Source organism: Panthera onca, chromosome A2 (genome assembly GCF_046562875.1).
Source record: "Panthera onca isolate mPanOnc1 chromosome A2, mPanOnc1 haplotype 2, whole genome shotgun sequence".
Lineage (NCBI taxonomy): Eukaryota > Metazoa > Chordata > Mammalia > Carnivora > Felidae > Panthera > Panthera onca.
In genome coordinates this window covers 55,222,434-55,248,843 of record NC_138340.1, presented here as the reverse complement: position 1 = coordinate 55,248,843, position 26,410 = coordinate 55,222,434, and the positions used below count along the sequence as shown (strand labels likewise).

At 54.7% G+C, this 26,410-nt stretch overlaps 1 protein-coding gene across 4 annotated transcripts in view; it reads right to left on the bottom strand.

Moving 5' to 3' along the window:
- The window catches only part of GRIP2 (glutamate receptor interacting protein 2), a 92,949-nt gene that overhangs the window by 36,823 nt on the left and 29,716 nt on the right, over positions 1-26,410 (bottom strand). The window contains exon 1 of one of the 4 annotated variants that reach the window (XM_060631859.3): positions 18,752-18,973. The exons of 1 other annotated variant lie outside the window; for it this stretch is intronic. In XM_060631859.3, coding sequence (XP_060487842.3) covers positions 18,752-18,806 — 55 coding nt within the window. In that variant the 5' untranslated portion in view covers positions 18,807-18,973. Of the gene's footprint in view, positions 1-4,019; positions 4,141-18,751; positions 18,974-26,410 lie in introns of those variants that run through there. 2 more of the 4 variants (XM_060631862.3, XM_060631861.3) reach the window with 2 other exon arrangements.

The window sequence follows — 26,410 nt, the reverse complement described above, 5'->3', positions numbered from 1 at the left end:
ACCTCGTTAGAAAAGTTTTCATAGATTAATAATGGTAGCAACTCCTTTTGATGAAGTGCTGGGTGTTGTGCTATGCACGTTATAAGCATCGTCTCATTTAATCCTCACTACCCTCTGAGATGGTATGATCGTTATTCCCAATTTACAGAGGGGGAAACCGAGGCACAGAGAAGTTACCTGACTTCCAATGGTAAGAAGCAGGGTCAAGATTTGAACCCAAGCCGTGTTCTATGAACTTTAAAATTATTACCACTTTAAGGGTGCCTGGGTGGGGCCCAGTCGGTTAAGCATCCTACTCTTGGTTTTCGACTCAGATTATGATCTCACAGTTTGTGAGTTTGAGCCCTGCATGGGACTCTGTGCTGCTTGGGATTCTCTCCCTCTCTCTCTCTGCCCCTCCCCTGCTTGCTCTCTCTCTGTCTCTCAAAATAACAAATAAACTTTTAAAAATTAGTACTGCTTTATCCTCACGATAATCCTACGTGGTGGGTGCCATTGTCATCCTCATGTTCTAGATGAGGAAAACGAGGCACAGAGAGGTTAAGGGACTTACCCAGGGTTACACAGCTCCTAAGCTCCTAGTCATGGGCCCCCTCCAGCCTCCTACCTCCTCCTACCCTATGACAGTCTTGGGGAGTCACCAATGAAACCATTTTATTTCCTGGCGGTGGCTGCCTAGAGCAGTAAAAACTCATTTCACTCCGTGAAGAGTAAAAGCAAAAGTTCCTGCCACAAGTGACAGTCCCTCGGCCTCCCTGACTTTGCCAGATGATACGCGTCCCTCCGCCAGCTCCCTCCACTCCAGGTCCCGGGTCTTCTCGCTGTTCCACACACCAGACTTGTGCCCACCCCACGGCCTTTGCACCGACTGTTCCCTCTGCCCAGAATGCACTTCCCCAGACATCCACAAAACTCCCTCCCTCACCTCCTTCAGCAACTTGTGGAAATGTCATCCTCTCAGGAAGATCTTCCCCAATCAGCCTGTTTGAACTTACCCTGCACCCCACCACCACCTCCCACACCTCCATTACTCTGTATCTTTCTTCATGCACTCAACACCATCTAACAGATCTCACTTTTGTAAAAACTTAGTGATCTCATTTACTATCTTCCTCTGCCCACTAGGATGTCAGCTCCAGAGGGCTGGCGTTTGGTTGCTGTGTCCGGGAAGGAAAGCATGGCATACGGTAAGTGTTCAGTAAATAATCTGGAATTCAATTCCCACTTACAGAGTAGGAGAATGAGGATCAAAGAGGTGGCATGAGATTTTTAAAGTCATAGAATCGGAAGAGGCAGAGCGAGGATGCCAATCCAGGCCTCCCTGGATCCATACTGTGGCCTCTGTGGTGGAGGGCCTGGGGTTGCCCCATGGCCATAGCCCCTGCCATGCAGTAGGAGGTGAGGCCTGACAGAGGATCCAGGCAGTGATGGTGAGAGCCCCTCAGAGGAGTGGGCAGCCCAGGCCACAGCAGAAGGACTACCCTTCCCAATCTCTACAACACACACGCATACCCTGCCTGAGCCTTCCCAGGCCCAAGCGATACTCACTGAGGCCCAGAGGCCCTGGGAACAAAGACCACTTTGTGGCCAGGAGTCAGAGGGGAGTGAACACTGGGAGGGCTGGGGGTGGGGCTTCCTGCCAAAATCCGCATTCAGGCCTCCAGTGCACCCAACCCTGGTCACATCCCTTTCCGCAAGGGCTTAGGGTTAGTGGGTGGTGAACGAGGCTCCCGGGGCATATGCAGGCAGGAGTCCATCAGGGGCAGAGAAAGGGCACTGGGTAGTGCATTCCACAGACCCCAACCCCAAGCCAGGCTCTCACTGAGGAGCTCTGCAAAGTGGCCTGACTTCTTACGGCCCAGCCTTCCCTGCAAAATGTGCAGGGTGTATGGAGTGGCCACCTGTTGGCTATCCTTGTCTCCCCTGCTCCTGGGGAGGCCACTCGACCAGGCCTGGCCAGCCAATCAGAGGCCTAGTGACTGTTCAAGGGTGAGCATGTGATCCAAGCTGGGCCAACAAGAGCTGGCCCTGGGATGTTTGCTGGAACTACTGGAAACAGGTTCTCTTTCCTTAGAGACGACTGACCTGGTTGACCTTAAGCTCAAAGGTCATGGGGCCCTCTGGGCACCTCAAGGAAAGGAAAGAGTCTGCCTGGAAATGAAGATTGCCTAAACCAAAGCAGAGACCCAGAGTCCTAATGATGTAAACTGAGCACCTGGATCCCACTGTACCCAAGCTCCACCTTTGGACTTTTCTAAAAAAAAAAAAAAGCCTTAGTGCTGAACATCAAATGTGGCAGGTGTACTCAAGAGGCTCTGTGGCCTGGGAAGGAGTCTAGGGTGGGGGCTGCTGTGGTGAGGATGGGGGTCCAATAAGTCAACAGAGAGAGAAAAAGCCAGGGAGATGCCAAGATAAGCCTTGAATGCCAAGATAAGGAGCTGTGATCAGATTTGAGTTTTAGAAAGTTCCCTCCTAGGGCAGGATGGGAAAGTGGGGTGGAGGCTAGAAGGCCAAGAAAGAGACTGGGGCAAAGGTCCAGGCAGGCAATGCTGAGACCTGAGCCTAGGTGGAGGCCACAGGCCCATGAGGCCCATGAGGCCCATGAGGTGAGGGAAGACAACCTCCCTGGCAGTGCTCCAGGGGGGGTCTCCAGGGCGCTGTTGCACTTGTGGCTCTGATCACTGGAGGACAAGGTCACCCCACTCACCTGGGCCTTAGGTCAAGAGGACAGATATACCCAGGCCAGGGGAGCAATGCCTCCATTTACAGTGTAGTCACCAGGAGGAAGCCGGGGCAGACCACATGGGGAACATCCCAGCTTTGCTACTTCTGGCTGTGTAGCCTTGGACAAGTCACTTAACACCTCCATGCCTCAGTTTCCCCAGCTGGAAAATGAGAGAAAAATAGTACCAAACTCACAGTATTGTGCAAATTAAATGAGAAAATGCACAGAAAGAGCTTAGAACGGAGCCTGGCACAGAGTAAGATCTCAACAGCTATTAGCTACATTATTCATGTTATTATCTGGGGGCCAGGGGGTGACCCTGTCCCTGCCCCTTGCCATGGGGGGGCGGGGTGGGAGCCTAAGTTCACTGGGCCCTCGGAAGCAAGATGGAGGTAGCTGTGCCATAAAAGTCATCTGGGGCTAGTCCTGCTTGGACACTGCACTGTAGCTGTGGGGCCTTGGGTGTGCCACCACCCCTCTCTGAGCCTGTTTCCATCGGTCCACTAGGACCACAGCCCTTACCCTCGGAACTGTTTCAAGGAGGTACCATTAAGAGTATGTTGAGTGCGGGAAGGGATTGACAGGGGTAGTCCCAGGGCACTGAGTGAAGGATGACCGGTTCCCGGCTCTTGATAAGCCCGGGCTGGGGTCAGGGGGTAGGGCAGGAGCAGGGTTAGGAAGGCAGCCCGGCAGGAGAAGGCTGGAAAGACAGGCGGCCAGACGGACAGATGGAGCAACCATGTCTGCTCCAGAGCCCCTCCCACAGTGCCCATCCTGGGCCCACTTAGGAATGTGGCAGCTGTGTGATACCTGCCCCACTGCATTCCCAGGGCCCCGGGGCTCCCCAGCCAGACCCCGGGCCGGGCCGGGCCGGGGCTTCTGCCTCCTGCCAGGAGGTGCAGCCTCCCGCCTGCTGTAGGAGCTCCCTCTACACCACCCTGAGCTCAGCCTCTGCTCTCACATCTCTGGGCCGGGAGCTCACTCCCACCAGCTGATGCCCATGCAGAGAGGGGACGCACCTCCCTGAGGCACCTCTAAGGGGCTGAGGGCTGCCCTCTGGAACTCCAGATCTGCCTGCTGCCCCTGCTGTGCGGGACAGGGGACAGCCCGGGGGACTCAGTCTCTGGCTGCAGGACAGCAGCCCTCTCATGGGCCCACCGGGGGCTGGGTGTCCCAGCCCTGCACTATCTCGGGGCTCTGGGTCTCCAGGGAGTGGCCATCCTTGTCTCTTCTCTGGGCAGCAGTTCCGGAGGGTTCAGTCCCATCACTCTGCCTACAGGTTCCCATTACTCACCCGCCTCTCCAGGGGTCTCCCGGCTGAGCCCACACAGCATGTCTGCTATTGTCTCCTCGGCTGCCCACCAACTCCCTCGGGAGCCACGCTGCTCAGCCCTCCCTCACCCTCCCCGGGGAGGGGCTGTGGGAGGGAAGCTCACGGCTCCCACTGGCTGGGCACCGAGTCCACCCACTGCAGCGGGCGGCTCTCTGCTTAAAGGGGACACGGCCACTGTATGACTGGCTCCTGGATGTGGTTCTACACCCCCCGGGGCCCACGGTCTGAGTCTGGGTGAGGATCTCTGAAGATGGCATGTCTGGGTCCTCCCACTGGGTCCCCAAGCAGATGGACCCCTGGAGCCAGTTCTGTTCCTAACTTGCTCTAGGACTTTGGTAAGTGACTGCTCTCCCCAGGCCTCAGTTTTTCCATCTAGAAAAGAGGAACAGTGCCTTGAAAACTTTTTTTTTTTTTAAGTAGCAGATTCCAACAGAATCTCGTACAGAATCCCAGGACACAAGCCAGATAAAGTGCAGCCATATGCCAAAGAGCATTTGCAGGACTCAGCGTTAGAAATCCCTGAGCTCAGAGCCCCCTGGGGCTCTTCCACTGACATTCCAACTACCTCCTCCAGGCCTCAGTTTCCTTTTCTGTAAGGGAGGGCCTGGGGAGGATGAGCCCAGCAGCCTGCCCCACGGAGCACTCCCCCAGCCTTTGGGGAAGACAGAGTAAGATGGGCAAAGGATCCGCCTGCCTTGGGCTTGATGGGCAGGGGCAGCTGGTCAGAATTCCAGCCCCGGCTGGGCCTCAGCCCTGCACACTCCTACATTCCTCCACGCTAGCTCAGGACTGACTCTGCCAACCCTGATGGACGCACAAGGCCCCTCCTCCCAGCTGCTTCTGCGCTCCATCCCACCAGTGTGTGTGGGCACCTACTGAGGGCCAGACCCCGCACAGGTGCTGGGAAGAAAGGTGGGTGATAGGGACACAGGGTGTCAATAGCCTGTATGCCTAACTCCTGCTGAATGCAGAAGAGAGCAACACAGATGAGGTCCCAGCTCCCATGGAGAGTTTCCTGGATACACAGAAACAAATGGAGCTCCAGTTTGTTCTGTGTCCTGCAGTAAATGAAAATGTACAGTACCGTGGTTGGGGACTGGGAGCTTCTTCTAGGTTCCTTCCCGTTGCCCACTTCCCAAGGCTGCCTTCTTCTTAGGGTGACTCCACATGTACCCCAGGGGGCAGGGTCCGGGTTCCAGGTCAAGCTCACTGGGCCAGAAGTGAGGCCAAGGTCTCAGCCATTGAAGGGGTAGTGAGCATTGGGTCAGAGAGGGGGGTCTGAATTGGGAGGAATTTGCTGGGAGAATCAAGCCAGGCAGGGAAGCGGGGGGGGGTGCAGGCTCTCAGGTTGGTCCATGGTACCCAGCAATAGTCAGGACAAGGCTCTCAATGACCATGAGCAGGACGCTAAGGGCCACCTTGGGGTAGTCCCAGCTCCATACCAGGCAGGGACGTGGCCCTTCTCAGCATGTGAACTGCCCTTAACAGACTCTCACCCTCTTCCCCTCACCCCTTATTTACAGCTCCCTGAGGGGCCAACTGCATGGTGCACAAGCCTTTAGAGCTACATCCGTCCCTTCTTGTAAGAAAATATTTGCTCGCCACACAGATGCATTTAAATGAGCGATGAAGATTGGCGATCTCTCTTCCTGCTCCTTTGGTATTTACTTTTGTGGATGAGAAGCTCCTGGAAAGGTCACGCCGTGGGTTATGAGAGAGCTTCCGTGTGGTGTTTTTCTGAATGCCCGCTGTGCCAGGCGCTGGGGACCGAGACACCAGGAGACAGGTGGGAAACTGTCTTCCCTCTGCCCTCTGTCCCTGCCATCCCACTGAGCACATTTTCCACTTGATTTTATCCAAGAGTGAGTTTGGAAGCAAGTGCTGGTCCATTTTAGAACAAGGCAGGGTTTAAATAAATATCTGGCACAAAGGTTAAGTCACCTGCCCTAGATCTCCCAGCTATGAGAGTGGAGCCAGGTTCACACCTAAGAGTCCTCGGACTCTTGGTTTCGGCTCAGGTCATTATCTCACGGTTTCGTGCGATCGAGCCCTGCTTGAGTTCGAGAAAAGCCTTGCTTTTCTCTCTCCCTCTCTGTGCCCCCGACTTGTGCTCTCTCTTAAAATAAGTAAATAAACTTTAAAATTTTTTTAAAAAAGAATGAAAGTCACTGCTGTGTGCCTCTCGGGATTTCAGGGGCTAGTAAAGGGTTCCAGAAGTGCAGATGAGGAGCAGTTGGCTCTGTTGGGGTTCCACCAAGGAAGCGTTTTGAGTCTGACTTTGAAAGATGAGAGGGAATGTGCCCAAGAAGGGAAAAGCCATTGCAGGTGTGTGTCGGGGAATGCAATCCTGGGTTTGAGAAGAGAGGGGACCAGACAGGAAGTGCACGTGGAGCCAGGCCATGAAGGGTCTACTAAGGCCTCCCAGGGGAGCTCCTCAGCCATGCAGACTCTCAGGCCCCACCCTGGCCCACTGAATCAGAATCTGCATTTGAACAAACTCCCCAGGGGACACATAGAAGTTTGAGAAGTGCTCTGTTAGGAGTTTGGCTTTCATCCTGTAGGCAACGGGAGCCAAGGATGGTTATAGAGCAAGGGAGTGAGAAGGCTCTGTAAGGACCTCAGACCTGCGGCACCACCTGAGGGACAAGGGAGGGGGGCCTGGCAGTGAGCAGCAAGGGTCCCTTCTGGGAGCTGAGGGCAGGCGAAGCTGCTGTCGGTCCTGCTCCAAAGACGACCCCTCTCATCCAGTGAGCGCTGCCAAACTTCAGGGAAGCAGAGGAAAAAGGGGACAGATTGCTGGGTGTGTAAGGTGGCTAGAAGCCAGGCCTGCTAGGGATCCGGGCCGGCAGCAGCTCCCAGTCATGTTTCCAGCATTGTGAATGGGCAGACAGGAAGACTGGACAACCTAGGGGAGGTGGCAGGGCCACTGAGCCGGTGGGCAGACCCTCCACGGTCAGCGGAGGCCCTGACACCCGCACGTCCTTAGGTTTTGTAAGACAACTGGAGGATGGATTGCGGTGTGACCTGGGGCATGCGTCCAAGCCTCTCTGGACTTCAGCTTCCTCGCCATATAGCACCCACCCCCTAGGGTAGGGAGACCACATGTTAATAAGTCAGAAAGCACTTATCCGTCCACTTTCCCACCAAGACTCTCATATACCAACGTTGTGAAACAGACCAGAGAGGAAAAACTTGGAGGTGGCTGAGCACACAGGTCAGGTGCGCCCAGGTTCGAGTTCCGGCTCTGCCACCCTTGAACGATGTGACTCCGGGCCAGTCACTTCTGTGAAGAGACTTGGAAGGGCTGAGCAGACTGTGACTGTCCAGCACATACGACCTCTTCCCTACACGAAGCCAGGCCTGCGGGGCCCTTCTTAGTGTCTCTTAACAGGGTGCCACTGGCATGATACTCTCTGGCGTGTCAGGTTGTCCCTGCAGGACACCCTTCGGGACTCCTGGCACCCCTGGACCCCGCCCACCCAGGAGCGGTGACTGCCACAACTGGGACGGAAAACCGAGACCCAGATGGGGCCGTGTCTGGGGACCCCCACCAGCACAGAGTGGGAGCCTGGACCCCAGCCTCCACCTTTCCTCTCAGACCCCAGGGCTGAGTCCACCATAACCACAGGGGAGCTGTACCAAGCCCGCCAGCACCACCACCCTCCCCGACGGACAGCCGGAAATGAAGTCTGGGTGGGAACGAGGCAGAGACGGCGATTTGAAGACAAGACAGATAAACCCTTTATTGCTGTTCTGTTGCTTCTTCCTCCCCCTCTCCTCAAACCACCCCAGAGGCCAGGCCAGGACAATCACGGCCCCCTGCCTGGTTGGTAAACATTTCCACGAGGTGGGTCCCCATTTTACAGCTGGGGAAACTGAGACCCAGCCTGCCCTTCCAGCAGCCACGGGCGAGGCACGAGTGACCCCCGTCTTAGGAGGTGCTGTTTGGCCGCAGCCCCTACTCCGGCCACGCTGTTCCACACACACCCCCACTGTCCCTCAGCTACTCCAGGGCGGGCTAGGGAGAGCTTCGGGGGTAGTGCCACGTCGGTGGGCGGCTCCCAGGCTGTGGCCCCAGACACCTGCCGGTTGCCAGCACCCTTCACCGCAGCCTTCCTCCAGCCGTGGAGGGCACAGCGGCATGCCAGCCAAGGGGACCCGGGCGACAGGCCGTGTGCTCAGACTAGGGAAGGGGGAGGCTCTGGGATGTGAGAGGAACCACAGAACCAGGTGGTGCAGAGACTTTGTGTGCCGGGCCTGACTTTCAACGCTGTATACATCTTTCCTCACTTCATCCACAACACCTGCACTTCAGCGATGAAAAGCAGGGGCCCAGAGAAGGGAAGCCCCTTGCTCTTACTCACACAGAAGGGGAAGGAAGAACCGGGATCTGAACCCAGGTACTCCTGATGCCATCTGCACCAACACCCCAACCCCAAGCCCCCTGAGAAAGGCACACTCAGAAGCCCTCTCCCCAGCCCAGAGAGATACAGGAAGGACAAAGGACTGTGGGGGAAGGGGGAGGGCCACGCTGCTGCCCCTGGGGAGTCTCTGGGAATCTCCTAACTGGAGAGGGTCAAGAGGCACCAGCCCAGGCCTGGCTGTGAGTAGGGCATCTCCCTAAGGCTCCCTCTTGCCCTCTGTATTTCCTGACACCTGCAATGGCTTCCCTCCTGGAAAACATGACATGAGGCCACAACCGTGCAGAGGGCCTCCCTGAGCCTCAGGTTCCTCCTCTAAAGTATTGATGAGATTGTCCATTCAAAGGATTCTTGTGAGAAACTCGGTGAATAAACAAAACACCTAGAAAACTGTCAAGTACGGGGCCCACAGAGGTAGCTAGGGTGATCACAGCCTTGCCCTGTCTCTCTGGCCACTCACGCATTCAACGAGTATTTATCATGCACCCACTACCTGCTAGAATCTAAGCTTGGCCTAAGCTTTCTGCAGTGAACAAAATATGATAGAGCCTACCTCTCTGGCTGCCAGTTCAGGGGAGGGGCAGAGGTCAAAGGAGAAAAACACACAAGTATAGATACATAATGAGATGCTGCTGAGGGAAGCCGGGACAGCACAAGGCAGGGGGGGTCAGGGAGCCTCTCAGGGCAGGTATTGTTCAGGCAGAGGTGAAGGATGGGAAGGGGAAGGGGAGACATCGGGGGCCAGTGCAGCTGAGGCTGCTGGGTAGACAAGGAGTCAAGATTCTGCTTTGGGCATGAGGAGAGCTGCTGAAGGGTTTTTAGCAGGGTCTTTTGTGATCTTATTCCAAATGGTGGCCAGATGGAATGGGCTGCAGGGTCAGGATGGCATGGGGCAGAGGTGGGGACAAGAGGGGAGGAAAGCAGAAAGGCACCTTAGAGGCAGGAAGCCTGGAACCCCAGCGTCTCTCCTGAGGACACTGGGGAGCCATTGAAGAGTTTAGAGGGAGAAAGGGATAACTGCCTTAGAAAACTAACTTGACTGGGTGCTAAGAGAGTCACTGCACAGGATGAGGGCCTCCGCTGACCTCAGTCCCACCCCCATCATGCTCCTCCCCACAGAGTCCGCTCTGACTCTGCCCACCTGCCCTCTCACTGCCTTTCAAGCAAAGGGAGCAAAACGTGGGGCACCTGGGTGACGCAGCCGGTTAAGCGTCTGACTCTTGGTTTCAGCTCAGGTCATGATCTCACGGTTTGTGGGCCTGAGCCCCGAATTGAGCTCTGTGCTGACAGCACAGGGTCTGCTTGGGATTCTCTCTCCCTCTCTCTCTCTGCCTTTCTCTGTCTCTCTCTCAAAATAAATAAATAAACTTAAAAAAAAAAGCTTTAAAAAAAGCAAAACATAAAAATAAATGGGCAAGTTGTCAGGGCTTAGCCCTGGGAAAGAGCAGTGTTATGCATTCCAACCTCAGGAGGTCAATGCCACCCTGGCAACGGCTCCTCCCTGCCCTGCCCCGGGGAGAACCCTGGGCTGGGTGTCAAAAGACCAGGTTCAAGGCCCAGCAACTGCTCACGCAGGGCCTACTCCATGCCAAGAACGTCACATGTGATGTCAGAACATCAGCATCTCTTGCAGAAGGAACTATACCCAAAGAGGATCTGCTATAGGCCCAAACATAGCAAAGGGGGCCAAAGAGGAGGAGTCAGGGAAAGCTGCCTGGTAGAGGTGGTGTCTGAGCCAAGCCTTGAGGGACAAAGGAACCAGACACTCAAAGGTGAGGCAGGAACGACATTCGAGACAGAGGGGACAGCCTAGGCAAAGGGCGGGAGATAGAAAGGTGCACAGTATATGTAGGGAAAGGCACCAACCAGCATGGCTGGGGTCAGAGGACCCCAAAGAGCAGGTGGGCTGGGCTGGCAAGTGGGGCTGGGTCCCAACGACACAGAGACCTGCTTTGGAGGAGGGAATGCACTGAATGGGGCATTCCTGGCACCGTGGCCACCACATGCATGACACTTAGGGAAGAATGGTCTCAAGCTGTCAGGAGCAGCGGGTGGAGCTTCTGCACACTGGAGCCTGATTACAGCGACACCCCCTGTATTTGATGAGGATGTGGGAGGGGAAGGCACCGCCCTCAAGCTGTGCCCTCGAGTGACAGAGTGGAGTGGGAGACTGAACTGGGGCTCAGCCTTGTGGCGAGCACTATGCCTGGAATCCCACCTTCCACGTTCTAGGTCAAGCATTACCCTTGTCCAAATGCATATGCCCCAGAGGAAAAAAAAGGTCTAACATGTACAAAGCACCTACTGGATACCAAGCACTTGATGTTTAGTGTGCTGCAGAACCTTTCAAAAGCCCTGCTGCTCCCATTTGAGGAGAAACTGAGGTCCAGAGAGAAGGGAGGGACTGGGCCAAGGACTCTAGCTAGTACAGGCCAAGGGACAGATTGGCAGAATCAGGTACTCCCTCCTCGGGTCCTTTACATGGGCCTTTCCCTCCTTCTGGAAGTCTCTCCCCACATCTAAAGATGAAAATCCGTACAGCCCAACCTAAATGCTGCCTCCACCAAGAAGCCCACCCTGACCACACCAGGTGAGTCCCCTTCACCTCCTCCCAGTCTTTCCACCGATGCATTTGCTCACCTGTTCTTTTCCACCAAACGGGGCCCCTGGCTATCTTGCTTATTGATTTCAACCCTATATCCAGGGCTAAGCTCAGCACACAGTAAGTGCTAGGATAAATCAATGAAAAACAAATGGTGATTAGGCATAATCTCTAGATTGCTATGTTGGAAAAGAAAGCAATAATTCATCCCCTCTAACACATCAACACAGAAACGTTTTCTGGTGTTTGATATAGTTAGTATACCTCCACGAATGGAAAGCTCACCACCTCCTAAGCAGCCACCCAACTCCTGAAGAGTCAAAGGATGAGTCGCTCCATTATCCTGAGCTGGAGCCTGCCTCCCTGTGGCTTCCTGTGGCTCCCTGGGGCACCCAGACCCCCTGCCCCAGGACTGCCCTGCATAGAGTCAGGGGCCCTGTCTGGACCCGGGCCATGGCCTCTGAGCCCTGGCAAGAGAGGGAGGCCACCGCTCAGGATCTGGATGTGGCTTCCACCGCATGGTCCCACGAGCAACCATCCCATCCCGAGGGCCTCCCCTGGGTGTGTGGCTGGAATGAGTGGGCGGCCACACATCCCAGCGTTCTGGGGCCATGCTCACACGTGCATCTTCAATCCCTATGGATTTCGGCAAGCCTTTACCTCCAGTGTGTCGGCACCAGGCCCACGAGGCTGGGATAATCACCTCTTTCCACAGATAAGGAAACTAGAGTCCAGAGGGGCAAGAGACTGAGGAATGCAGGTGTCTGGCTCCAAAGCCTTAATCACAGTTCGGGAGCCACACGTTCTCAAAAGGGCTTTGTGTGAGAGCCTCATTTTATCTCGTGGCCTCCTGGTGGACCTGAACATTGAAAGAGAACCCTAGAGGCAGGGGCTGATGGGGCGCCTCAGGCAGGGTGATGATCTGGGAAGGCCCACCCAAGGGTCCCACACAGCTCATGAATATCCCAGGAGATCCGGGCAGCAGCTCTCCCACTGGGGAGTTGTGGGGTGGGGGGGCCCTGCAGGGTTGGGGGTGGGCCACTTGTTTGAGGACAAGGCTTGACACTGAGATTCCTGGGCCAGTGCCTGCTGCCTGCCAGCTGAGGCCTCCCACGGCTCACGGCCCCTCAGTGCTGTTTAGGAAGAACCACTGGGAGGTTGCCAAACCATGTCCAGAACTGGCTGCCTACCTCTCCAGCATCGCCCACCCCTATCCCCAGCATCACACACCCTGAGCCCTTTCCACCTCCCAGCCTTCACACTCATGGTCCCTCAGGAACGCCCCCTCCCTCATCCCTTGCCTGCCTGGCCAAATGCTGCAAGTCCCCCAGGCTGCCCACTGTCCCTTCCTCCAGGAAGCCTTCCCTGATCCTCCAGCTGCTGATGCCTCACCTGGGTTCCCAATGCCCTCGGGCACCTCTAGGTCCCACTTCTGTCCACTCACCAGATGTCCCACCCTCTTTGCCCATCTATCCCCAGATGAGCCTGACACCAAAGTGGTGAGGAACATTCCAGACTGCCCTCCCAGCCTGTTAGCATCGCCTCCTCCAGCAGTAGTGCCATGGGAGCCTTAGCAGAGCCCTGGGTTCAAGTCCTGACTCTACCTCTGACTGGTTGGGTGACCTTCAGCAAAAGTGGCCTCAACCCACTCATGTGTAAAATAGGGGTGCACGTATGGGCTGGAGCCGGGGTTGGACCTGTGGTCTCTGGGTGCTATTTCAGCTCTGACCTCAGCTAACCTGGGACCCCCTCACCCCAGTCTCTGTCTGAGACTCAAGGATCCCCAACCTTTTCCAAATCTCAAACAAACCTTCCTCAACAGACTCATTCTGCAAACGGGGCACCAAGACTCAGCAAGTGGCAAGGACCTTCCCCAAGGTCACCCACAGGGACCCACTGCCCCAGTTGTGCGGCTGTGAGAGGTTGCTGAGTGTGTAGCCTCCCTTGGCCCGCCTACCTGCCCACATATCTGCTTATGAGTCACCATCACCTCGGCCAAGACGGCGAAATGTGGGGGCTGGAGACAGAAGGTCAGCCCAAGGAGAGCAAATGGGTGGATGGGGGGAAGGGCAGTGAGGGGGTTTCCAGCCACTGGAGAGCACAGCAGGGGGCACAGAAGGGAAACTGAAGCCAGGAAGAGCAAGCACCTGCTGAAGGACCCCAGAAAGTAGAGTCAGCCTCAGTCTCCTGTCTAATGGATGTTCTTTCTGCTCCATCAGGCCATTTCCCCAGGAAGGGAGACAGGGCCCGCAGCTTTCACAATTATCCGGGCAATTAAGACAGGCAGATGGTCCCACTGGACCGAACATTCAAGCTGACAAATGGAGACAATGCTGGGACATTAACTGACAAGATTGGCACTAGTTCTGGTGGGTGACATGGGCAAGGTGAATGTGCCATCAAGACGGTTCACTGCCCGGAATCAGGAAAGGGCCCAGCTATTCTGCCTCTGCTCAGACTTCCCCACACCCTGCCTGGGCTCAACTCTGGGCTCTGCCCTGCAAGAGGGACACACACAGGCTGGGACATGGACAGAGATGGTGACCAGGTGGGGAGGGGTGAGAGACTCTGAGAAATGGGGCCACTTAGCCTGAAAGGGCAATCTTGGGGAGGCACCAATGCTGTCTCCACAGGGCTGTCTTGGGGCAGGGGGAGCAGAGGGAGGGCGGAGAACCTTGAGGGAGCCTGGGGAAGACAGACCAGCAGCCACATGCTGGGAATGCAACAGAGAGGTCCCTTCTTGCTGGCAGGGCAGCCAGATAACTGACCACTGAGAAATGCCCCTGTGGTGAGACATTTGGGCTTGGAAGTCAGACTGCCTGGGGGGTAGGGGCAGGGCACAGATTCCACCATCTCCTTCCTAGCTGTGTGACCTCGGAAAGTCACTTCTTCTTTGGACCTCAGTTTCCCTACCTGCAAAATGGGGCAATTTATACCATAACTCACAGGGTTGTTGTGAAAATAAGAAAGTACATGTGAAGTACTCAGCATAGCACTTGACATACAGTAAGTGCTCAGTAAATGCTTGGGGAACAAAGAACAGGACCAGAGGTTTGCACTTTATCTCTGCCTTCTTGATAAAAAAAGAAATCCGTGGTCTCTGAGACACTGCAGTTGATCTAAACTTCTGGTGCCCTCCCCAGTCTGGGCATGGAGGAGGGCAGAGGCCTAGGAGCCGGGAGCTGTTCAGGCGCTGGAGGGAGGGGCTGGCTTCCCCATTGGGAATCAGATGTGAGACCCCAATGCAGCTACTGCACTGTGAGAAATGCCAGGAGCCGGATGTGGAGGCGAGATAGAGAGCCTCATTATAGAGGGGAAGGAAGGAGTAAATAATTCATCACAGATGTGCACCATGGAGGGGGTGCAGGCAGAGAAAGCTCGGGAGTGTGAGGCACAGTCCCTCCCTGTGCCCAGGAGGTGCCATGTAGCCAGCAACAGGGATTCCTGTCCTTAACCTTGGGATAACCTTGTTATCCCTAAAATTGCCCACTGCTCCTCTAATACATCCCCTCTCCTCACCCGGGCCTGGGAGGCCAGATAATAACGCCCTTGCTCAGAACCTCTTTGAGCCCATACCCTCTGTCCTTTTTCAGCCCCTCTGCTCTACCCTTGCCAGCCTGGGAACAACCAACATGTTCATACCTCAGGACCTTTGCACTGGCTGTGGCCTCTGCCACATCCTCCTCTGGATAGCCATGTGGCCTCCCTCACCTCCATAAAGGCTTTGCTCTCATGTCACCTTCTAGGTGTGGCCCTCTCTGAAGACACCACTTAAAACCGCACACACTACCCACATACCCCATCCCCTCTTTCTGCTTTATTTTTCTGCACACACGTATCACCGCCATACATTTTCCTCGCTTTCCCGCTGCTAGAATGTCAGCTCTACAAGGGCCCGGATTTAGGTCGATCTAGTTCCCTACCGTATGTCCCCCTGGGGCCTAGAACAGTAGTTCTAACACATAACAGGTGCTAACAGATGCCTGTTGAAATCGTGAATGGCAAAGCATAGTCTACTGCCTCAACATCCATCAACTCCACCCACCCTAGAGCCCTAGCTCCCTACCTCTCACGTGGACCCCACCCTAGTCCCCTCCCTGCATCCTCACCTGTAGTCTGCACTGTAGCCAGAGCCTATGTTAACACAAAAAGCTGTTCTCCCCTCTCTCCTGCTCAGGGACCTTCCATGGCTCCCACGGATCTCTGGACAGAGTCCAAACTCCATAACCTCCTGCCTCCTCCACCCTGGCTCCCTTCTCTCTTTACACTCTTCACAAAGTTCTCAGCTCCCTGAGGCAGATCTTTGAAGCTTCAGATATTTGTGCTGGCTAGTCCCTTTGCCTGGCAAACTCCTATTCATCCTTAAAAACTCCGTTCAGGGGGGATTTCCTTGACCTCGCTTAAGCAAAAGCATTTCTCTCTTCTCCAGGTACCAAGTGGACCCATCCACCCCCGCCCCCACCCCATCCCACTGAAGTGCCAACATCATCTACATATCATTTCCTCCTCCCCCAAGCCCTCTGGGTCAGGAACTGCAAGTGATCTCCTTCGGGGGCCCTGACACCTAGCACTCTGAAAATTTCACCTCAGTTGTCCTTGCAGCCTACCCAAGGAGGAAGGCTCTAATATTAACTCTATTTTACAGACAGGAAAACTGAGGCCCACTAGGCCCAGTTGCACAGCTGGGATAAATCCCTGGCCGTTGGCTCCAGAGCCTGTGCTCTGTATATCTTTCCTCCCTCACATCCACACACAGCAAACAAAATCCCTCACTCTTTGAATCAAACGTGACCATTTTATGCCCGCAAAGGCCCAAGCATAGCCCCATAGGAAACCTTGATCTGATAGCCCAGAATCCTCTGGGGTGATGCCATCATTATGCCCAGGCTAGGAAAGAAGGCACAGTGGCCTGGGAATGTCTGCGTCCTCTGCAGACACTGGGGTCCAGGACATGCATGTTAGAGTCAGGCCAGCGCCACAGGCCCCTCCCCACCCCCGAGGGCTCCGTTTCCTCACTGTCCAGATGCGGACATCCAGACACTTTCAGGGCTGTCTGAGATGGAGCAGGGCCGTGTTTCCATCTGTGCATGCACGTTAGGTGCTCCCCCTCACCTCGGAACCCTGGCCAAAATTGGGGAAGCTGAGTCAGGACTGAACACCTCCTGTCTCCAGTCCCGGCCTGGGCGGGGAGTACAGCTCACAAATGTGAGCAAAGCCTCAAATCCCAGTCTGAGGGACACAGGAGGGCTCTCATCTGGCCGCAAGGCCCAGAGACCCCCACCCTTAAACAATCACAGGGTAAAGAACTTAAGGGTCTTACCCAGAAAAGATGGGGAACAGGAAGGCCTACTAGAAAATACTGGCTAGAAGTGGGAAGATGTGTCCTTAGGCATTAAAAAAAATGCTTTGGAAACATAAACTGAAGAAACACCTCCCCTTCCTCCAATCTTCCCCCCTTGAATCCTTCTCCCTTGAGCTTTTACATTTTCACAAATGTATGAAAACAAGTTCCCTGTGCCTCTGACAGAGCCCCCGGCAAAGAAGTGGAGAGATGTCAGACAGGAGCCTGGCACACGCCAGCACACCGTGTGCCCCCAATTGGGGTGCGCTCCCCCCTCTGTTTTGTTACAGGTCTGCTGGTCCCAGACATCACCCTGGGGTCAGTGGTGTGCATATGGCTGGGGTGGGAGTAGGAAGCGAGTGGTTACATGAAATTCAAAATTACCAGGTGTCTACTGTGTGCCAGGCTCTGCGCTAGTCTTTCCCAATCATCACTGCAATCTCAGAAGGGTGGCCTTTCTTGGGTCCATCGTCTAGAAGAGGAAACTGAGGTTCTGAGTGGGCTGCACAGGAAGGAAGAACGGGGATAGCATTTGAATCCAGGTGGGCTATGGATAATGCAAGTACTTTCTCCACCTCCAAGGGGGCAGAGCCTGATCCATAGTATTTAGTTGGCTGTTCTCCAAAACCCGAGGACAGCCCGGGATGTATCTGTCTATCCCTCCAGCCTAGGAGGATCCCACCCGGTTCTCAGGGTCTGTGGACCTGAAGAGGAGGACAACAGCCTTGACGGGGCAGGGGACTTCTCCCTTGGAGGCGGTCCCAACACAGGAGTCCCTGGAAAGCCCCAAAGGAAACTCTGTTCCTGATACTCTCCAAGTTTTTCCTGCTCTGTTGTACGGAAGGGACTGACAAAGGCCTCTAGATGTCAGACCAGCAGCAGCCTGCGGGCAAGTACAGAGCCTAGAGTCCCTCTGATACCCCCAAAGACCCTACTACCTTACCCTTTGACCACTCCTGAGGCAGCCCCTCTGTTTGTAGGCTCCTCCGAGTCCAGAAAATGTTCATGGCAGTTAGGAGAGCTGGCTTGAGAGAGCCTCTGAGTGTTGCCTGTGTAGCCTAGAGCAAGCCACTTACCCTTTCTGTGCCTGTTTCCCCGTCTACACAATCGGGATAAGGACGGGACCAACCTTGCAGAGCTGTTGTGAGGAATTACTAAGTGAATGTATTGCCTGGCACACAGTGGCACTGAATTAATGTCACTGACTGTTTCTCTTATTAACAGCATGATTATTCTTAGTTCTGAGGCCGGCAACATAAAAACTGTGCATCCACCGTCTCTCACCTCCCCTCCACGTTGTCGACGGACAGATGGCAACACAGGGAAGCCACAGATGAAACCTAGGGTCACACAGCTTGGGCAGCTTGACTCCCAGCTGGACACTACTCTGACCCCGACTCACCCTCAGCCTTTCCCCCCTCCCGGGCCCCCTCCTGGAGCCGCCTGTGCAGGATGGGGCTTTGCACACAGTGGGGCTCAGCACACACTCCATGTCACCCAGGGTCAAGTCTTGCCTCCACCCACGGCCCCCCCGGCCCTGAATGCCCACACACAGCCCTTGGCCCCCACCCCCCGCCCCCCCACACATAGCAACCCTGCCGGCCCAGCTCGACCAAGACAACCTCATGCCCCAAACAGAAGGGAAAATAAAGGCCATCAGCGACATGCCATGTGAGGGGGACAAGGAAAGGGACTGTGACACAGGAAAGCAGAGAGGAAGAGAGACAGACGCAGACAGGGACCATGAGAGAGACACAGAGAGAGAGAAAGAGAGAAAGAGAGAGAAGAACAAGACAGAAGGGGAGAGAAAGACAAGGAAAAAACAGGTTGGGGCAGAGAGAAACAAAGATGAGAGAGAACCAGACAAAGAGAGAGACAGTAAGAGGCAGAGAACAGAAAGAGACAGAGGCAGAGAGAAAGATGGAGAGACAGAGGACAACAATCTGAAAACAATATGGTCCATGAGACTAGATTAACAATTAAAAAAAAAAAAGATGGACAGAGAGACAGAGAGACTCAGCCAGACAAAGAGATGGGGGGTGGGGGCGGTGCAGGGACAAACCGTCGAGAGATGGAGAGGTGCAGAAGGCAACAGAGCCGGCTGGGCAGAGAGAAACCAGACACACACACAGATTGAGAAAGAAACCCGGAACGGAAGCAAAGCCCAAACAGTGCCAGAAGAGATGGGGTGGAGGCAGAGATGGGGCAGGGAAGGAGGCCCCAGGTCCCCAGGAGCCCTCAGCCTCTGCCTTCCAACCGGATCGGGTCCAGCCGCCCAGCCCCTGGGCAGGCAGCCGGGCTGCCCCCTGCCCATCTCCCCACTCAGTACCTTTGGGTCGCCGCCTCACCACGCCCAGCCGCCACTTGAGCGACACAGCCAGCATCAGCCCCTCGGGGCCCTTGGGGCCCAGGGCCAGGGACACGACCTGCCCAAGCCTCCCTGCGCTCCTGGAGCCAGGCGCTCCTCTGTGCGCTCCGCTCCGGAGCCGCCTGTGCTAACTGGCAGAGGCTGGGCGCTCCCAGCCTCCACCCTCCCGAGTTGCTAAAATAGATAATCCTCCCCAGAGCCAGCAGCGGTGGCATCGGCAGTGGCATCTGTGGCAGCAAGTCCCTTCCTCCACCGCAGCCCCAGCTAGGGAGTGAAGCACCAGGGTGTTCCAAACCCTGGGGCAAACCTTCATGGGGCACCCGGCCCGAAACCGCAGTCTTCTTTCTCCCAAAGCGCTCACCTTGCCTACCCCTTCTTTTGCCAAAATCTGCAGATCCCCCTCCTTCTGCCTTCCCCAGGCGGTGCTATTTGAAGCCCCCAGGCCTTTGCACTTGCAGGGCCCTCCACCTCAAATGCCTGTCCTGTCTGGCATGGCACCATTGAACTTCTGTGCCTGGGAAGGTCTGCTCAGACTTCAGAGACCCCTGATGGCTGGAAATCCTTGCTATCGGGTCTCAATAATGCTTTCTGTTCATACTAGGTTGAAGCTGACTATCCACCCCTGAAACCAGGAGCTCCCCGAAACAAGGATAGGGTCCACCTGTCCCGTGTCCCCTACACTCAGCACAGGCATTCGATGGGGTCGCTGGTGCATAATGATGAGACCTAGGCCCTGCCTCTTCACTCCTTATCCTGACAATGACTCTTGTCTGTAACAGAGAGAATCCACCCGGCTGGCTGACTGAGTGGAGTGGATGGGAGTAACGAGGAGTGCTCCAGATATTCAGCAAGAACTCAATAAATGCATCTGGTATCTCTTCCTCTTGCTGAACAGAAAAGCTCTGACCTAGCAAACAGTGAGGGGAGGAGTCAGAGATCACAAGTCTCTGGAGACCTGAGTTCGAATCCTGGCTCAGTGTGCCCCACTGAGCCTGTTTTCTCATCTGACTGATGGGGCTAATAGTTCCTGTCTCTCATATAGTGGGGCCTGTATGAGCCTGTGCACAGAGCACTTAGTTGAGTCCTGGCACACAGTAGGGGCTTGATAAATAATAAATCACAACTATTCATATTATGGTTATTCTACATGCAGCCCAACACCTGTGTGTGAGTGGAGACAGGAAATCCATCAAAGTGACGGCCCGGCTAAGGTCAGACAAGAAAGTCAAGAATCCAGTGCTTTCCATGCACATCTTAGTTAAGCCTTCCAGTGCACCCGGGTGGTCCTAGGATCATCCTCACTTCCCAGATGAGGAAACTGAGGCTCAGAGAGGTACAAGACAGCCTCAGGCTCACACAGCATGTAAGTGGCAGAGTCTGATACCAGCTGCCAGACTATGCCACCACCGCAGCCAGGCCGTTAGGGAGCTCTTGTTAAACCCGTACTGTGTGCCAGGCTCTGTACTGAGCACCCTGCCGGCTTTGCCCTGCCCAGAGCCACGCAGACTGTTAAGCAGCAGAGCCAGGACAGGAGCCCAGCCAGTCCGAGTCCAGAGCAAGAACTCTGGCCAAGAACGAGGCTGCCCCCCACCTCCGTCGCTGCCTTTGGTGAGAAGATAAATGGCCCCAGTGGTTTCGGGCACACGTGGAAAGTACAATAAATAAGGATGCACAGAGAGGGCATTGAGGCAGCGGGGGCGGGGGGGGGGGGGCGAGATCCAGCAGCCTGGCCTAGGAGGGTTTCCTGTCACCAGTATACCCTGGAGGATGCCCTGCAAGTGTCCCAGGCCCCACAGGTGAAGACGTCCCCCGGGCCAGAGCCACACATGGATAGAGAGGTGGGTCGGCCCAGCCGGAGCGTTGACACTGGGGTCACACACACACACCTGGGGATAGAACCCAGCTTGGAAACTCCCTGCCCGTGTGGCCTTAGGTAAGTTTCCCTTGGTTTCCTCAGCTGCAAAATGGACACAGTGACCGCACCTCACCTGCCTCCAGGACTGTCACGGGTCAGAAAGGAAGCTCTCAGGGCAGGGTGGGACAGGGAGCCTGAGGATGTTAAATGGCCTGGAGAGCAATCACAGGAGTGTGTCAAGATCTTATATGTTGTGAGGAGGAAATAAGATAGGGTGAACATAAGGGCGCCTGGGTGGCTTAGTCAGTTAAGCATCCGACTTCAGCTCAGGTTATGATCTCGCGGTTTGTGGGTTCGAGCCCTGCGTCGGGCTCTGTGCTGACAGCTCGGAGCCTGGAGCCTGCTTTGGATTCTGTGTCTCCCTCTCTCTCTGCCCCTCGCCCATTCTCTCTCTCTCTCAAAAATAAATAAACATTAAAAAAAAAAATAGGGTAAACATAAAGCTCCCAAAACAACCCCTGGCACACAGTAAGTGCTCAATAAATACTACACGTAAGGATTCTCATTAAGAGCTGTTGGTAGGTGTAGCAGAGGCCCAACTTCAGTTTAAGTGGAGTTCAGGTTTAAGAGATGGACCTCGGTGCCTCAGGCAAATGAGCAGGGCAGGTGAGCCACCACGGAGGCCCCGGGAAAGAATTTATCCTAAAGAAAAGGAGCCAAGAGAGGTGAACACAAGACAAGAGTCCCTATGAGTGGGCCTGTGTGCATTGTGGTGAGCCCCGGAGGGAGGACTGCGGGAAGGAGTAAGTTTATTTCCCTATCTCTTCCCAAGTTCAAGGCCTCATCTCGAAGACAGGATACACCCAGAAGTCACTCCAGCCCAGCCGCTCGGAGCTGATTTGGGAGGTGGCTCCTTGGGTCCCAGAAGACCCAGGTCCTCCTGAGAAGCTTGCTGGCTCTGTGCTCGGTGCTACACCAAAAGCAGAGCTGAGGAGGACACGATCCCTGCACACTAAGGGCTCCCGGACTGTAGGTGCTGCTTCTCTCTGAGTCTCTTTCCCATCTGAACCCAGGGGACAGGAATGTGCACCTCCTGGGGCCCCAGAGAGGAAACAATGACTCCACGTATCAGAACACATGTATGCAGTAGGTGCTCAATAAACACCTTTCCCCAGGCACAGGCCAGCTTCTCCAGGTGGTGAGCTCTCCGACAGCTGGCATCTGCGGGGGCCCCCGCTGTTCTGCCTCCTGCTCCTCTTCTTCCAGCAGTATCACCCATTTTCCCCGGGGAGCCCCTCCGCTCCCCGCACTCAGTGTGGGGAAAGCTGGCGCCACCGCCCATCCCCCCAAGGAGAGCGCTTGACCCAGAGCTTGGCGATGGCACACTCCCACCCCACCCCTGGTGGCTGGCTCAGGAATGAGCACATGGCCCAAGTAGATCCAATGAGAGATTATTCTGGGATTTAGGATGAAACTACTCAGAAAGGGAAATTCCTTCCCCCCTGAGGGGGCCGGGGGTACAGAAAACAGCGTCAGTCTGGAGCTGCTGGTGGCAGAGAGAAAGGGGAGGGAGGACTGAGGCTGATCACACCCTGATGATGTGGTCCTCTCAGCACCTGGAACCCACCACACCTTAAGTTGGCAATATCCCTTTCCAGTTACTTTAGCCAATAAATTCCTTTCTCTGCTTAAGCCTGTTTGGGTTGGGTTTTTCGTAACTTGGACCCAAAAGAGTCCTGGCCGATCCAGTGCCTCCCTCCTCTAAGAGTCCCAGATTCCAGCACAGACCGGGGACTCAGCAAATGCACAATGAGGGAATGATGAACAGAACATGGAGTGATATGTTCATATCTCCAAGCTGCCTTCAGGGCCAGTCAGGGAGGCAATGGAAGGAGGCCTCAGCTGCATGATGGGTTCCTAGCCTCCAGCGAGCAGTTGGCCTGGCAGACAGCAGAGTCCGCAGTCAGGAATGGAGATCTAGGGTTCTGGTTTCCAGGCGCTTAACGCTTGTCTGTTATCTCAGACACACCTGCCAGGCGCCTCCCTTCTGTGGCCCCCAGATTTTCACAGGGCTCCTTTTGCAGAAATGGCAGCCACAGGGACAGTGTGGGAGAGCACAGGACCTCTCAGAGGAGAGGAAACCAGGGGTGAACACCAGATCAGCCCAGAGGGAGGGTCAGGAGGCCTGAGCTCAGGTCCAAGCTGGCCGTGGACATCTGACCCTCTCAAAAATGAGCGGACAGAACTCAAAGATGGGCTAAGAGAAGGACACCAATCACAGAGGGATGCAGACCAGCCTCTACCCCTCAGATTCTGCCTTTTCCATTCCTTCTCAGCCTCACAAAGCCCCAGAGGCAGGGGCTGTTGCCACACCCGCCTGCTACCAGGAACAAATTAGCATCTCATCAGACATGCCTTTAATCTTCTTGGGGCTGGCCCTTTCTTCCCCATGGGCCAAGTGGTGACATTTCTGCCTCCCAGCTCTACTCATCTAAGTAAGACAGAAGCCCTGAGGCTCTGCAGGCAGAGGAGGGGTGGGGGTGGGGCAGACCCCTCTTCATCACTTCTCCAGGCTTGGGGAGGGGGAGGACAAGGGCCATCTATCCATCCATTCACTCATTCAACAAACATTTATTAAGCACCTTCTGTGTGCCAGGCCCAGAGGTATACAGCCATGGGCAAAATCAAGCCTTCATGGATATTCTGGTGGGGGGGGGGGGGGGCGGGCAGAGAAGAAATGGCAAATGTAATAATTAAGTAAATTTGCAGTATGCTAGAGCTGAAACATGCTAGAAGTAAATAGAGTGGAGTGAGGGGTATCGGGGCACAGAGGGAAAGTAGTAAGGGGGTAGTATCCCCAGAACCCAGACTACCGTCTCTAAACATCTTTTCCCACTAAAAGGGCCCCCAAGGGCCTCCGGAGAAGTGGCTGATTCCAGGACTGGGGAGGAGAAAGTACAAGATGAGCCTCGAACATATTCTGGCACCAGAAAGTAAGCAAACGCTCCAAGTCTGATGGGGACAGGCCGACGGGACACAGAAGCCAGCTTCAGGGGGCTCCCACCGGCTTAATCTGGGTCACTTTGAGCATCAGAAAGAATAATGACTGCAAAGTGTACAAATTCATGTGCTTGTGATTCTCAGAAGAAAAAAAAAACAATCTCACTGATCCCTTTGGAGGTAGTTAAGGCACCAGTTCATTATTCTATAAACAGATATTGAAGGTAAAAAATGAAGCATTTATCCTGTCTTCTCGTGTGAATGGTATTTGGGGGGGGGGGGGAACCTAATAAGGCAAAGTCATTCTTAGCAGAAAAACCACAGCAAATAAGTGCAGAGGAAATAACAGAATTGGAAAACCACTTTTCTGCAATCCTAACGAAATAAAGGATGCAACATTGACCATCCGTGGAAGGCTGAAAGAGACCCTATGACAGAGAGACAAGCAGACAGCATTTGGCCCCCTGGACCAATCTTAGCATCACCCAAAGTGGAACACTCTGGAATTGTGTACCTCCCGATAGGATGTGGAAGGAAGCCCACAGCACCACCCATGACATATTCCTGCCTACAAAATTAGACCTGAACCAAATCCAGCTTTAGACTCGAATACAAGTTGACAGCGAGTACAGGGGACAAAAGAATGTATGAAATGACACCATGAGGCATTTCCACAAGACAAACAACCTGGTTATCCCAAGAAATAATTAGAGTGAAAAAAACCGGGGTGGGGGGAGGTGGTTGCTACAGATTAAGAGAGAATTGAGACCCATCAACCAAATACAATCTGGGGACCTTAGATTTGCATAAACTGAGTGTGACAAGACACTGGGAGCCAACAGGGGTAACTGCACAAGGATTGAGTATCAGTTGATGTGGAGAGATTCTGCTTAATTCAGTTGGGTTAATGCTGTTCTTATAATTACACTTAGGAAAAAGTCTATTGAAGATACACATGTAACAAAAAAAGTCTGAGATTTTGCCTTTAAAATGCCCCAGGGATATTCCTGTGTTATATGTGCCATGTAGAAGTAAATAAAAATTTCAGGGGCGCCTGGGTGGCTCAATTGGTTAAATGTACAACTTTGGCTCAGGTCATGACCTCACAGTTTGTGAGTTCGAGCCCTGCGTCGAGTTCTGTGCTGACAGCACAGAGCCTGGAGCCTGCTTCGGATTCTGTGTCTCCTTCTCTCTCTCTGCCCCTCCCCTGCTCACAGTCTGTCTGTCTGTCTCTCTCTCTCTCTCTCTCTCTCTCTCTCTCTCAAAAATAAACATTAATTTTTTTTTAAAAAAAGAAGTAAATAAAAATTTCAAAAAAAAAAAAAATGGAGGAGGGGTCATAAAGGGCCCCACTAAGAAGGTAACATTTGAAGAAAGGCTGAAAAGAGGGAGGCAGCCATGAGGTGGGGGGGGGGGGGGGCTGCTCCAGGATGGAGGGGGCAGTAGGAAGGGGGTATGCAAGGGGAGGGGAAGGGGGCATAATGCAGGGCCTCCTAAGGACTCTGGCTTTCCTGAGGGATGTGGGAGCCATTGCAGCATTTGGAGCAGAGGAAGGGCATGGTCTGGCCATGATTTAGCACCATCCCATGGCTGCTGGGGGGGCAGGGAGAGTGGAGGCAGGGAGGAGGCACTACTGGAGGCCAGGGATCACCAATGGCCACCGGACTGGGGTGGGGACACAAGCAGTGATAACATGGGTGGAATCTGGTTGCTTCTGAGGGTCCAGCCACCTTCTTCTGGTCTTCTCCCAGGGTTAAACATTGGCAGAATGGCAGACAGTCCTTTGTTTGGGTCAGGAGCAAGAGCTCTGGGGTCAAGAAAGCCTGGGCTAGTTAAGATGGAGCCCCCACTCTCGTGTGGTCCCTTCCCCACTCTGGGCCTCAGTTTCCCCACTGGTAAAATGAAGACGGTGACCAAGAGCTCGGACAATCATTAGGCTACTTTACGGAGACAAGAGAGGTGAGAATGTCCTATAAACTGGAAGGGCTGGGCTTGCGTCACAAGGAAACAGCCTTTACCGGGCACCTACTACATGCCAGGCACAGAGCTCAGGGCTCCGCAGGTATCAAGCCTCACCCCATCACTGGTGATTATCACCTGGGGAGCTTAAAACAACTCAGGCTGAATCAGAAACTTTCTGGGTACCAGGGTGGAGAATCACTGCCTCCTTGCTGGCCTGTAACACAGATGGGGCACTGACATTCAGAGAGGGAAAGTGACTGCTCTGGCATCACACAGCTTCCAAGTGGCAGAGCGGGGATTACCTTTTCTGGACCCCCTCACTTTCACCAGACCCCCCCTAGCCCGCTCCAAGGCCAAGAGCCAGAATGCAACCCCATGGGAGACTTAGACCCAGACAGGGGAAGCAGCCCATCTGTGTGACGGTTCCGAGACACTTCTGAGCCAAGAAATAAAATGCCACCAAGCATTTTCGGCATGGGCCAGGGCGGCTGTCTGACAGGTGCACCAACAGGGCCACCTGCCAGGAAACAGGTGGCACGCCTGTTAATGTTCCTGGCTCTGCCTTCACAGCGCAATAATTGGGAGCAAATGCTTGGGCAGGCACCATTAACGAGTATGCAGGTTAAATTGTGGGGCCCTTGGGCAGAGGTGACAGAAATGCCGCAATTATGGCCCTACAGGGGCTCCACGTGCCAGGCCCAGCCAGCGCCCTTTCCCACCCTGACTCCTGGGCCTCGCCCCCCATACCTGCCTACCGAGTCCTAGGTAGAGGACAGCCTGGTGGGGAGGTGTAGAGGCCAACA